The sequence below is a fragment of the Pongo pygmaeus genome, chromosome 14 (genome assembly GCF_028885625.2).
Source record: "Pongo pygmaeus isolate AG05252 chromosome 14, NHGRI_mPonPyg2-v2.0_pri, whole genome shotgun sequence".
Lineage (NCBI taxonomy): Eukaryota > Metazoa > Chordata > Mammalia > Primates > Hominidae > Pongo > Pongo pygmaeus.
The window spans coordinates 60,649,663-60,663,951 of NC_072387.2; the positions used below are offsets into that span (position 1 = coordinate 60,649,663).

The following is a 14,289-nucleotide window of genomic DNA, read 5'->3' on the forward strand; positions in this document are numbered from 1 at the left end:
AAGAAGCATATGACCACATAAAGATTTGTACATGATAGCCAGGCATGGTGGCTCACACCTGTAATCCCAGCACTTTGGGAGGCTGAGGTGGGTGGATCACCTCAGGTCGGGAGTTTGAGACCAGCCTGACCAACATGGTGAAACCCTGTCTCTACTAAAAATACAAAATCAGTCAGGCGTGGTGGCACATGCCTGTAATCCCAGCTACTTGGGAAGCTGAGGCAGAAGAATCACTTGAACCCAGGAGGCAGAGGTTGTGGTGAACTGAGATCGCACCATTGCACTCCAGCCTGGGCAACAAGGGCGAAACTTGTCTCAAAAAAAAAAAAAAAGATTTGTATATGAATGTTCCTAGCAGCTTTATAAATTATAATAGCCAAAAGCTGGAGACAACCCAAATATCCATCTACAGTGAATGGATCAATAAATTTTGATACATTCATACAGTAGAATATACTCGGCAATAAAGAATAATAATGAACTATTAATATGTGCAACATAGATAAATCTCAACATTATTATGTGAATGAAAGTAGCCAGAAAAAAGAGCACATACAGCACGACTCCATTTATGTAATCCAAACAAATCTAGAAAATGCAAACCAACCTACAGCGACAGAAAGCAGATCCGTGGTTGCGTGGGGATGAGATGGGAGGAAAGGTAGGGAGAATAAGAGAGAGGAGTTTACAAAAGGGCGCAACAAACTTTTGCAGGTGATGGATACGTTCACTATATTGATTGTGGTGATGGTTTCATGGGTGTGCATGTCAAATCTTATAAAGTATATACATTAAATATGTGTGGTTTATTATGATCAATTATATCTCAATAAAACTGTTTTTTTTTTTTTTAAAGAGATGGAGGACTCAAGTCCTAATCTGTGGCAGTACATTGGAGTAGTGAGCAAGAGACTGCACACCAGCCTAGAGTTCCTGCCTCAAGATCCCAGACTCCATGGCTACACGGTTAATCAGTCTTCACAGGGCCAAGAGGGCCTTTCAGATGACATGACCCTGGAGAGCTTGACAGCACACTAAGGCTGAATGTCCCACCCACTGGAGTAGATTAGGGTTGGAATCTGAGATCATTGTATTTTAAGGAAAGTAAAGTAATGGGGCACTTATTGTACAATTGAGACGACCAGACTATCCAAGCAAATCAGACAACCAACTTCACAAATATAAGTAAGATACATAAGTCATAGTCCTGATTTCAGACTTCATACTATTGCAAGGCAGAAAAACACCCTTCCCAAGTTTGCAGGACAAATAGCTAATAATGCTTCAAACTGACACAGGCTGGTGTATGAAGTACTTGGAAATGCTGTGGAAATACAGATGAGGCAGTTATTAATTCTAAGGGAGAAAGAGAAAAAAGCTGTGCTAGAAACTTCACCAGGAGGTCTGATATGATGTGTTCTGCAAGAAGAGAAGAGAGGGAAAGGATATTTCAGTAGAGAAATGAGCATTTTACAAAGGCCTAGAGGTTAAAAGGAAGATGTCTTTTTAAATAAGTAGGGCTTTAAAAAGTAATTCGAGACGTTTAGAGCTTTGGGTATGTTTGGGGGAAATGTGAGCAATGAGGCTGGAACATTCTGTTAGGAACAACTCACAAAAGTCTAGCATGCCATGCTAAGGAAAATGGCAGTCACCATTGATTGTCGTGTAGAGAAACAATGTGTTCAAATCAGTATTTTGGAAAGATAACTCTACAAGTAGAGACTTTTTAAAAGTGTCTTATTATATAGCTGCATATTCCCTTCAAAAAAGATAATTAAAACCTAAATCCAAAAATTAGACAAATTAAGTGATAATTATTTCCTTTACAAAAGTTTGCAAAGGGATCTGCTGCTGGATTGCTCTGGAGGACAGCCTTCAGGAAATATCAGACGCCTTTTCATTTTTTTTAGAGATGGGGTCTCGCTATATTACCCAGGCTGGTCTCAAACTCCTGAGCTCAAGGGATCCTCAGCCTCCTAAATAGCTGGAACTATAGTCTCGTGCCACCATTTCTGTCTTTCAGATGGCTTTTTTGTTTGAAGATATTGATTAGAGTGCTGACAGAACTAAGGAACGGACACTTTATTATACATATTTGTAGTAAAAGTTCTGTAACCTTCTTATAAAAAATCTAAAAAGTAGAGAGACAATAATCATCCCTACTCACACCAATCCAGATACCACCGATTACCACCATTGGCATTTTGGTGTGTTTTCTTTCAAAGTTACTCTTCTTGCATAAAATATACAAAATTTTACTCACCAAATTCCTGATATAAACTTTTTGAGGCAAGGTACCATCATTTGTTTGTGTTCTTCCAGTGGTTTATTTTTAATTACCTGACTTTTTAAAAACTTTAAGGCACTGGATTTACTCTAACCAGGTTAAAAAAATGTGAGAGAAAAACATGTCTGTAACATCTGAGCCGTGTTTTCACGGAACGTGACTGTGATCCTACTGGCACCTTTGAATGACAAGTTTATAATACCTTGAGAATTTTCTATTTCTAGTTGACTCTGGACCAAGCTCTAATAATAAATATAACTTAAAACACAGAGAATTACTCTAATTATAAAGATTATAATAATTCGGCCAGGCAGAGTGGCTCACGCCTGTAATCCCAGCACTTTGGGAGGCTGAGGCGGGTGGATCACCCGAGGTCAGGAGTTCAAGACCAGCCTGGCCAACATGGTGAGACCCTGTCTCTACTAAAACACAAAAATTAGCTGGGCGTGGTGGCAGGCGCCTGTAATTCCAGCTACTTGGGAGGCTGAAGCAGGAGAATCGCTTGAACCTGGGAGGCGGAGGTTGCAGTGAGCCAAGATGGTGCCATTGCACTCCAGCTTGGGCAACAAGAGCAAAACTCCGTCTAAAAAAAAAAAGATAATAATAATTCTCAGTATGGGCCAAATCATTGAGAATCTTCTTACTAAGCAAAAATAAAAGCACACTTGGGCTTCTTATTCGCAAAATAAATAAAACTCCTTGGAAAGTAAAACATTTTATGATTTATGTAATCATTTTATGTAATCATAAAAGCATTGTTTATCAGGTCATTTCACAGGTTGAATAATTCTCAGAATTGGTTGAAATCAACAGATTCATCTTGTATTATAATTGTATAATCTTTCCTCAGAAGGGAAAAAAACTCTCTTGAGATTTATTTGTTATTTCAACTCTGCCCAGCCTCTTACCTCCACCAAAAACATAATGTTGAAATGGAAGAGAACTTGACTGTCAGATTTCCTGACCAATGTGTCTGAGACACTGACTTAGACCCTCCAGAGAGTGGAACGTTCTTATGCTAAATAGCAGCAGTTCTCAAACTTGGCTGCATACTAAATCACCCAGCAAGCTTCTGCAGACAGAATGCCTGGGCCTCATCCCAGACCATGTGGGGCAGAGAGAGGCATCTGAGTTTTTAAAAGCTCTGGTAAAAAGGCGGTGGCTCATGCCTGTAATCCCAGCACTTTAGGAAGCCGAGGCTGGTGGATCACGAAGTCAAGAGATAAAGACCATCCTGGCCAACATGGTGAAACTCTGTCTCTACTAAAAATACAAAAATTAGCTGGGCATGGTGGCACATGCCTGTAGTCCCAGCTACTTGGGAGCCTGAAGCAGGAAATCACTTGAACCCAGGAGGCAGAGGTTACAGTGAGCCAAGATCGCACGACTGCACTCCAACCTGGCAACAGAGAGAGACTCCGTCTCATTAAAAAAAAAAAAAAAGTTCCCTATGTGGTTCTGCTGCACAGAGAAGGGTAAGAGCCACTCGGGACAGAGCACACACACCACAAGCACACACATGTCTGATCATAGCCATCATTACCTGCACAGGTGCTTCTCCCTCAGATGCATCTTGATGGACAGGCAGGTTACTCTTCTTCACCAAATAGGTTTTATGACTTATTTTTGAGTTCTCCTTTAACACAAATTATACACAGTCAACAAGATTGGTTCTGAGTGAGCTCTGAAGGCTATTTGGCTGATGCGTGATCAATGATGAAATGGCTGGACAGAACCATTTTTATAGCTCCTTTTCCCCGCCGCAGCCTCAGTATTTCCCAAATCCTTCTTCCATAGTCTCTGTAGAAATGTCTGCTATCCACCTTTTTTTTCTTTTTTTTTTTTGAGACGGAGTCTCGCTCTGTCACCCAGGCTGGAGTGCAGTGGCGCGATCTTGGCTCACTGCAAGCTCCGCCTCCTGAGTTCATGCCATTCTCCTGCCTCAGCCTCCCAAGTAGCTGGGACTATAGGCACGCACCACCACGCCTGGCTAATTTTTTGTCCTTTTAGTAGAGATGGGGTTTCACTGTGTTAGCCAGGATGATCTCGATCTCCCGACCTCGTGATCCGCCCACCTCAGCCTCCCAAAGTGCTGGGATTACAGGCGTGAGCTACTGCGCCTGGCCAATGTCTGCCATCCATTTTTGCAGGGCTCAGGCTGCCCATCCCAGATCAGCCTTAGACATAAGGCTGATGATGGCTCCAGGCTGCCCACCATGAGCCAGGCCTCTGCTCCAGAGAGAACAACCTCCAGGCTGCCCCTCCCAGCACACACAGTCCTCTGTCCAAACCTCTGCATGGCTCTTTCAGAATGCCCACTCTGCTCTGTTAACTCTGTCTCTCCAAATTCCACTCTTTAGGCCCCACCCACTTCTTCCATGAAAACCCGCTTCCTGCTCATTCTGCTCATCTTGGCTCCTGTGCACCTACAGGGCTTACTCTATGATTGTTTTATACGTGTGTCTCATCATTCCAACCACTTACAAGTAGAATTGCATATGCCAGAAAGAATAGTGGTTACAATTGTATTTTTTTATTTTTTGAGACAGGGCCTCCCTCTGTTGCCCAGACTGGAGTGCAGTGGAACAATCACAGTTCACAGCAGCTTCAACCTTAGCCTCCCACCTCAGCCTCCTGAGTAGCTGGGACTACAAGCGTTTGCCACCATGACCCACTAATTTTTTTAATTTTTTGTACAGATGGAGTCTCATTATGTTGCCCAGGCTGGTCTCAAACTCCTGGGGTCAAGCGATCCTTCTGCCTTGGCCTCCCAAAGTGCTAGGATTACAGGCATGAACACGAGTAGGGGTTTTAGAGTCAGATTTTCATTTTATTTTACTTTATTTTTTTAAGACAGAGTCTTGCTCTGTATCCCAGGCTGGGGTACAGTGGCACAGTCATGGCTCACTGCAGCCTTTAGCTCCTAGCTCAAGCAATCCTCCTGCTTTAGCCTCCTAAGTAGCTAGGACTACAAGTGCAAACCACCATGCCTAGCTAATTTAAAATCTTTTTGTATATATGTGTGTGTGTGTGTGTGTGTGTGTATATATATATATATGTTTAGAGCTAGGGTTTCCCTATGTTGCCCAGGCTGGTCTCAAACTCCTGGGCTCAAGCGATCCTCCCACCTCAGCCTTTCAAATTGCTGGGATTACAGGCATGAGCTACCGTGCCCAGCCTAGAGTCAGATATTTAAATATTTCGTCTGCCTTGTAATAGCTACGTGACTTTGGATGAGCTACTTAACTTCTCTGTACAGGGGTAAATAAAAGAAAGTATGAATGTGATACGGTTTGGCTCTGTGTCCCCACCCAAATCTCACCTTGAATTGTAATAATCCCTATTTGTCAAGGGTGGGGCCAGGTGGAGATAACTGAATCATCGGGGTGGCTTCTCCCATACTATTTTCATGGTAGTGAGTAAGTCTCCCAAGATCTGATGGTTTTGTAAATGGGAGTTCCCCTACACAAGCTCTCTCGCCTGCCTTCATGTAAGCATGACTTTGCTCCTCCTTTGCCTTCTGCCATGATTGTGAGGCCTCCCCAGCCATGTGAAACTGTGAGTCCATTACACCTCTTTTTCTTTATAAATTACCCAGTCTCGGTTATGTCTTTATTAGCAGTATGAAAACAGACTAATACAGTATGTGAAAGCTCTAGTTCACAGCCTGGCAAACACAATTGAATTGCACCATACATTCATTTGACTTATATGAATTTATCTGTATGCACTGCGGTGGAAGACAGAGACAGATCAATTTCAGCAGCATGGTGGCTCTACTCAATGAGTGTGTGGCCAAGTGCACGTGGGATGGGAAACAGCCATCTCAGTGCCTGCAAGCTTCTCCTAGGAGAGCATTCCAGGGCACTGAGTGTGTTCCTAGTGTTTCAATAGCCACGTGTCTTTCTTACAACATGGTTTCCAAACACAGGCTGGCTATTTCATGTGAAGATCTTCTGAAGAAGCAGTGATCTGTGCCAACTCTAGAGACATTCTTGGGAGATGGAAGGATGAATTTCCAATGTGGCGCCTTTAAGAGATTTTTAAGAATCAGTTCAACTGCACTCAGATTTTGCCTTAAATAGCCTTTAGAACCTTACTCTGCAGAGAGTTGAAAAAATGCTAGTGTGTTGGGTTTGTTTGTTTTTTTCCCGCCTTCTGGGCATGAACTTACACTCATTTTGGACTTTCTGCATCTAATCCAGCTCTGGTCTAAAGTTGCCGCTCAGTAAATATGTACTGAGTGATTCATGAGGGAAACAATCAATAAGTACTTTTAATAATAGTCATTCCTGAGAATCTCAGATATCCTTATTATCTTGTGTAGTCTCTCATAAACCATAATAAACTGAAGCTCCAATCAGGTCTGACAGCTTTCCTATTAAAAAAGAAGTCTGCATGATTATCTCTATGATAAAACTTTATCTTTTCTATAATGAAATCATTACTTTTAATACCAGCTCAATTTAGTTAGCTCTAAATCGATAGAACAATGTTTCCCCTAGAAGAATGAATTTACCTCTGGTTCTCTCCCCATCTTCTTTCTAATTTCTTTCATGTCACTGTGGTACTGTTGGCGTATTTCCTCTAACTGCTTCCAATATTCCTGGAAAGCAAACCCAATCCAGAAACTTTAAATGTTTATGAACACCGTAACAAAAATAATCTTTATGCAGCCTACAATTTCAAAAGTGTGTAATATAAAATAAAGTTAGAAAAATATGTTGCTCCTAAAGATGATAATCTGCCTTATGTTTTGGCTGCAGTACTTCACTCCCTGTGAGACAGTGGCTTTAGCTACAGAGCTCAATTTTATATATAACCCAAATGTGTTCATGATGTACTCTTACTTTATAAATCCCACTTTTATATATAACCCTCTTATGCACTGAACTTTGTCCCTCCCCAAAAAGAGATATGTTGAAGTCCTAACCCCCAGTGCCTTAGAATGTGACCCCATTTGAAAACAGGGTCACTGCAGATGAGACTACTTAAGATGAGATCATACCGGTGGGCCCTTAGTTCAATATGACTGATGTCCTTGCAAGAAGATGGCCACGTGAAGACAGGGACACACAGGAAGAACAGCATGTGATGAAGGCAGAGAATGGAGTGATGTGACTGCAAGTAAAGAAATGCCAAAGATTGCCAGTGACGCACCAGAAGCTAGGAAGAGGCAAGGAAGGATTCCCCTACAGGTTTCAGAGGGCACTTGGTCCTGCTGACACCTTGATTTTGGATTTCCACTCTCCCAGAATTGTGAGACAATACATTTCTATTGTGTTAAGCCACCTAGTTTGTTGAATTCTGTTACAGCAGCCCAGGAAACTCATACAAATCCCAAACCTGCTACTGATGGACAGTTACTCTATGAATCTCAAGGTGAAAAGCTTTATGAACTTAGCCGTACTGCATTATCTGAGAAAGTGAAATACCTAACTCTGTATCCCCTATAACACTCAGCATGGTGTTGACATATTCAGGGGCACTGTAGGAAATAGAAGTAACTCCCTATTACAGTACAAAAGACAGTAATACAAAGAAATACAAGGGTAGCCCTGGAATTAAACAGTTTTTAACCTGTTCCTTCATTTCGTTTTTCCTAAATGGCAGCTCCTGGAATCTAGGCTCTTCTCCATTACTTCTTAACTCTTGCCTCTGGTTGTAATTTGGCTCGGCAGAAGATGGACGAAGACCCTATTTATTGAATGAAATAATTTATAAAGCATACTTTGATTTCAGAAACATCTTCTGATTTGACCTTGACTTTTTCCTATAAATAAGAATTATATCACTAAGCAAACTCAGTATTTGGGAGTTTTTTTGTGGTAAGTAGTAGAATTTTCTTAGCTATAAAGCATTAAAAAAATACATATTTTTTTCTGTCTGAGAGCGTCTCACTCTGTCACCCAGGATGGAGTACAGCGGCATGATCTTGGCTCACTGCAGCCTCCAACTCCTAGGCTCAAGCAATTGTCCTGTCTCAGCCTCCCGAGTAGCTGGGACTACAGGCGCCTGCCACCACACCCAGCTAATTTTTTGTGTTTTCAGTAGAGACGGGGTTTCACTGTGTTAGCCAGGATGGTCTCAATCTCCTGACCTCGTGATCCACCCGCCTTGGCCTCCCAAAGTGCTGGGATTACAGGCATGAGCCACCAGGCCCAGCCTTTCTTTTTTTTTTAAGACAGAGTCTCACTCTGCCACCCAGGCTGGAGTACAGTGGCGCAATCTTAGCTCACTGTAACCTTTGCCTCCCAAGCTTAAGCAATCCTCCGGCCTCAGCCCCCTGAGTAGCTGGGACTACAGGCACACGCCACAACACCTGGGTAATTTTTTTTTTTTTTTTTTTGTAGAGATAAGGTCTCACTATGTTGCCTAGGCTAGTCTCGAACTCCTGGGCTCAAGCGATCCACCCACCTCGGCCTCCCAAAGTGCTGGGATTACAGGCATGAGCCATCATATCTGGGCTAATCACCTTTTTGTTGTTGTTTTTTTTTTTGTTTTTTTTGAGACAGAGTCTCGTTCTGTCGCCCAGGCTGGAGTGCAGTAGTGCGATCTCGGCTCACTGCAACCTCCTCCTCCTGGGTTCAAGTAATTCTCCTGCCTCAGCCTCCTGAGTAGCTGGGATCACAGGTGTGCACCACCATGCCTGGCTAATTTTTGTATTTTTAGTAGAGACAGGCTTTCACCATGTTGGTCAGGCTGGTCTCGAACTCCTGATCTTGTGACCCGACCACCTTGGCCTCCCAAAGTGCTGGGATTACAGGCATGAGCCACCACGCCTGGCCCCTTGTCACTTTTTTTAATGTGCAGAAGAATCTTTAACAAAATAGAACCAAAGCACAACAGCACTGCAAGGAAATTTGAAGCTCATCTACTCTAAAAATTGTCATTTATAGAAAAGGAAATTAAGGCTCAGATAGGCTGAATGAACTGTCCAAGGTCCCACAGAAGAGATAGAGCCAAGGAAGAAACCGGACTGCTAAGACTCTGATTCAAGCCTGTTCCCATTATTTTCTTTAGCTATTAAAAACTGGGGACTCGGGTCAGGTGCAGTGGCTCACGTCTGTAATCCCAGCACTTTGGGAGGCCTAGGTGGGTGGATCACCTGAGATCAGGAGTTCGAGACCAGCCTGGACAACATGGTGAAACCCTGTCTCTACTAAAAATACAGAAGTTAGCCGGGCGTGGTGGTGGAGGCCTGTAATCCCAGCTACTCGGGAGGCTGGGGAAGGAGAATTGCTTGAACCTGGGAGGCGGAGGTTGCAGTGGGCCAAGATCACACCACTGCACTCCAGCCTGGTGACAGAGCGAGACTCTGTCTCAGAAAAAAAAAAACAAACAAAACTGGGGACTAGTAGAGAGTATTCTTGACCTTCTGGTGGAATGAACTTTGACTTGAAAATCTGTGAACAGAAAAACTATTAGGAAATTCCTAATTGCTTCCCATATTTGGTATTTTACTTACCAATTGCTTCTCCACTTTCAGCTTATATTGTTGAGCTTCAAATTTTCTCTGAAGGTACTCAGCAGGCCTTAGAAAATAAGAATGTTCAGCTTAAGTAGAAACTTGAACGAATCTTAGGCACCAATTTGACAAGTAGATTTTCAGTTTAGTAATGAGATTCACAATTCACCAGTGGCTTGAAGTTCCAAGTTCAAGAAGTAGTTCACAGTTAGAGAATCTTTACATTGGAAAAGAAAATTTTGGAATCAAGAGGAAAAAAGGATAAAGAGTAACAAGTGGGGATACAGGAGAGGATTAAACAGAAAAATATTCTTATCCAGTGATTTTTCTTCAGGACAAGATTCAGTCCTTCCATTCTCTACAATATGTTGTGGGGAGGAAAACAGACCCACACCCAGAAGTTCTCATGCTTTGTGTAGGTGTCTAATGTACAGGTTGTCGCTCCTGATTTAACAATGGCGGCTGGATGTGGTGGCTCACGCCTGTAACCCCAGCACTTTGGGAGGCCGAGGTGGGTGGATCATGAGGTCAGGAGTTCAAGATCAGCCTGGCCAACATGGTGAAACCCCGTCTCTGCTAAAAAAAATTAGCGGGGTGTGATGGTGGGCACCTGTAATCCCAGCTACCGGGGAGGCTGAGCAGGGAGGCAGAGGTTGCAGTAAGCCAAAATCGCACCACTGTACTCCAGCCTGAGTGACAGAGTGAGACTCCATCTCAAAAAAAAAGAAAAAAAAGAATGGCTGCATATCTGTTTCCTGCACCACATACTGAGCTCCCTGAGAGCAGAATGTGTCCCTCCATCCATCCCTTTATCTCCGCACATAAATGCTTAATGAGGAAAGAAATAATGGTTTAGCTGTCTCTCCAAATATTTAAGGTATTTTTCCAGCACAATTTTAGTCAATTCCAGTCAAACAATTTTCAAGTTTATACTCACATTTTATGTATCTATCTTTTTTTTGGCAGAATTTCCTGTAAAACATTTCTGTAATTATTGGTTGCTAAATAAAAACCGCATTTCAGACCATAAGTTTTTTGGAATACGAGTAACTTCTAAGGCTCCAAAGACAGAACTGTCATTTCAGAAATAACTCCTTTAGGAAGGAACATCATGATAAGCATCCCCAATTTACAAAGAGGCAAGTTACTAATCAGGGATTTAGAAATAGGATGAAATGACAAGCTAAAGTCTTTGAGTCTTAGTTCCTCAACTGTAAATTGGGCATGGTACCATTTCACAGGAATTGATACGAGGATTAGAAGAGATTAGGGCTGTGAAGTGCCTGACACACAGATAGTTCCTGAATCAAATGAGGGTAAATTGTAGCACTCATCTCTCTCAAAAGCCTAACTGGCATATGTATCAATATCTTCATGAGAAAAATGATTCCAACACCCAGGGGCTGTCCAAAAGACATTCTCTATCTCTCTGTCTACCTATTCCCTCTCCACCTCCCAAATCCTATACAAATTCCTCTTCCTCGGCCGGGTACGGTGGCTTACGCCTGTAATCCCAGCACTTTAGGAGGCCGAGGTGGGTGGATTACAAGGTCAGGAGATCGAGACCATCCTGGCTGACACAGTGAAACCCTGTCTCTTCTAAAAATACAAAAAAATTAGCCAGGTGTGGTGGTAGGCGCCTGTAGTCCCAGCTACTCTGGAGGCTGAGGCAGGAGAACGGTGTGAACCCAGGAGGCGGAGCTTGCAGTGAGCCAAGATCAGGTCACTGCACTCCAGCCTGGGCGACAGAGCGAGACTCCGTCACAAAAAAAAAAAAAAAATCCTCTTCCTCCATCCCATGGCCTGTAACTGGACCTCCAGCAGACAGAAAGCTGGGGATGGGGGAGTATACAAAGAGGAGGGGTTACCAGGCATCAAAGGGGGCATCCAGGAAAGAGAAGGACCCTTCCTACTGTTTCATGTGAGAGCTTAGGAGATAAAATCACATGTGGTCAAAATAATTGATAGCTTGACAGCTCTCAAATCTAGACAAAGAGTGGAAGATATATTTTCCCAGTGGCTGAGAAAAGAGAAAGGGAGTTTTGTGGCTGCTACCAGTTCCTCTGTAAAATCTATGTCCCTCACTAATTGAGTCCAATATGGATATTACAATTTGAACAGACAGAAGACATAACTTTTGATAATTGTGGAGATAATTAAAAATGTGTTATGAAGATGGATAAAAACCACAACAGTGCCCAATATCTTTAAGGATAAAACATATGCTTTTCCCATTACATGTTTCTGAAGAAATTATTCTCTTATTCTTGTTTACCTCATTTTTACTATTAATGAGATTGCCATTCCATAGTATCTTGTATTTTTCATAATTCATCCAAAATTTCAACAATAAACAATCATAGTCGCCAAAGTAACAAATTCTTAACCCTGAACAAAAAAAAATTGATGACAAAACATTTTTAAAATAGAACTCTTAAGTCTTCAGGCCTCTGTTAGGTGTCAATTATTCTGGACACAGGAATATCGACATCAGTGTGAAAAAAATTTGAAAATATTGTAGATCTGCAGAAATCTATTATGGAGTAAATTTTTTGAAAATCTACCATAAGACCAATTTAAGAATACTATTTTCTTTCTAATATGTCCATATTTTGAAAATCCCTAGAACATAAATGCTGAATGAAATATATCTTATTTCTCAAAATGTCTCAAATGATCATTTGATTTTAATGATTCAATTATTGATTCATATTAGTAACCTCTGAGAAATGAAATATACACAACTATTTTTTCACCTGCCATATAGTGGAATTTAGTAGGAGGAAGAAAGAATATTAAAAGGGCAAGGGTATGGGTCTGTGCCTACAGTTAAGCGGCTCTATGAATAAGAAAATAAGCTAGATCAGACTTGAGATGAAAAAGGGTTACAGGAAAAAGAAGATAATTTATCAATTACTTATCAATTGTGATAATCTATCAACACATTTATTGCTTTCTTTAATTACAAGACTTTGTTACTTCTGTAGGCTAAATTATAATATACGTTACATAATAATTACAACACTTCTCACAGTATATGTAATTCCCACGTAATTTTATAAGAACATGTAATTGTTATAAGCTTGAGATGTCAACAGATTTGATTTATGTAATATATATGACATTCTGATGGAAATAAAAACAAAATCTTTCTAACAAAAAAAAACAAAGAAAGAAAGGCTAGGCATAGTGGCTCTTGCCTGTAGTCCCAGCACTTTAGGAGGCCAAGGCAGGTGTATCACATGAGCTCAGTGGCTGCCTGGTAGAGGGTACCTGAGAATTTGAAGAACCAACTAACGAGCAGGTATAGGGCTGACATAGAAAGAAGGGACTAAAATGGCCGGGCACAGTGGCTCATGCCTGTAATCCCAGCACTTTGGCTGGGCGGGCTGAGGCGGGCAGATCACCTGAGGTCAGGAGTTCAAGATCAGGTTGGCCAACATGGTGAAACCCTGTCTCTACTAAAAATACAAAAATCAGTCGGGCATGGTGGTGCACGCCTGTAGTCCCAGCTACTGAAGAGGCCGAGGCACAAAAATCGCTTGAACTCGGAAGGCAGAGGTTGCAGTGAGCTGAGATTGCGCCACCACACTCTAGCCTAGGCATCAGAGTGAGACTGTCTACAAAAGCAAACAAAAGAAAAAGGTCAAGGGAACTATGTGTTTAAAATGAATATCTGGAAAGTTCTTTTTGGATTATTTGTGTTAGGAAAATTTGGATTTCAGAATAATGAATGTTAACGTATAAAGATGTTTTCAGATTAACCAAAGCTTAAGCTAGATCACAATATTACCATTGACTTGGGGATGGACCATGCTTCGTTTCCTGACCATAACCCTCAATTCCAGTATTTTCTTGAGGAATAGGGTGACAACTTGGTTTGTGGGCTCTCCTCCTCAGCATATCAAGTTGAGCATAATAATAATCATAATGTCCACAGACAGCAGCAAGTTTGGGTCTTTCTATCATTTTTATCTGAAGAAAAGAAGAGGGGATGTTTTTAAAAACCATAATACAGGCCGGGTGCGGTGGCTCACACCTGTAACCCTAGCACTTTGGGAGGCTGAAGCGGGTGGATCGCCTGAGGTCAGGAGTTCAAGACCAGCCTGGCCAACATGGCGAAACCTCGTCTCTACTAAAAATACAAAAATTATCCAGGCATGGTGGCGCACGCCTGTAATCCCAGCTACTCAGGAGGCTGAGGAAGGAGAATCACTTGAACCCAGGAGGTGGAAGTTGCAGTGAGCTGAGATCATGCCACTGCACTCCAACCTGCGCAAGGTGAGTGAGACTCCATCTCAAAAAAAAAAACAACCATAATACAAATTTATAATACTTGACAATATGACAGTGACCATAGCTAAGATAAGGCACTGAAGGTGTATTTTTGCTGTCTTTCTTCTATAATTTTTTTATCCAGAATAAAATAATCTTAGAGTCCCCAAATCCTAGAGTACAAAAAGACCTAAGTACAAGATAGTATAGTGGTTTACAATTTTGCTAAGGTATGGACATGAATCATGCATACTTCATA

The 14,289-nt window shown here is 41.8% G+C and overlaps 2 protein-coding genes across 6 annotated transcripts in view; one reads left to right on the forward strand and one right to left on the reverse strand.

Annotated features, from left to right (window-relative positions):
- ALG11 (ALG11 alpha-1,2-mannosyltransferase) overlaps positions 1-5,574 on the forward strand; it is a 74,202-nt gene extending 68,628 nt beyond the window's left edge. For both annotated transcript variants that reach the window (XR_010123584.1, XR_008493319.2), the window contains one exon: positions 857-5,574. The gene's annotated coding sequence lies outside the window, so the exon portion shown is untranslated. The remainder of the gene's footprint in view (positions 1-856) is intronic.
- Positions 1-14,289, reverse strand: part of NEK5 (NIMA related kinase 5) — a 91,512-nt gene that overhangs the window by 41,031 nt on the left and 36,192 nt on the right. For all 4 annotated transcript variants that reach the window (XM_054446323.2, XM_054446322.2, XM_054446321.2 and 1 more), the window contains 5 exons: positions 13,549-13,730; positions 9,756-9,822; positions 7,868-7,984; positions 6,807-6,893; positions 3,831-3,923 (listed from right to left, as the gene is read on the reverse strand). In XM_054446323.2, the coding sequence (XP_054302298.2) occupies positions 3,831-3,923; positions 6,807-6,893; positions 7,868-7,984; positions 9,756-9,822; positions 13,549-13,730 (546 nt within the window). The remainder of the gene's footprint in view (positions 1-3,830; positions 3,924-6,806; positions 6,894-7,867; positions 7,985-9,755; positions 9,823-13,548; positions 13,731-14,289) is intronic.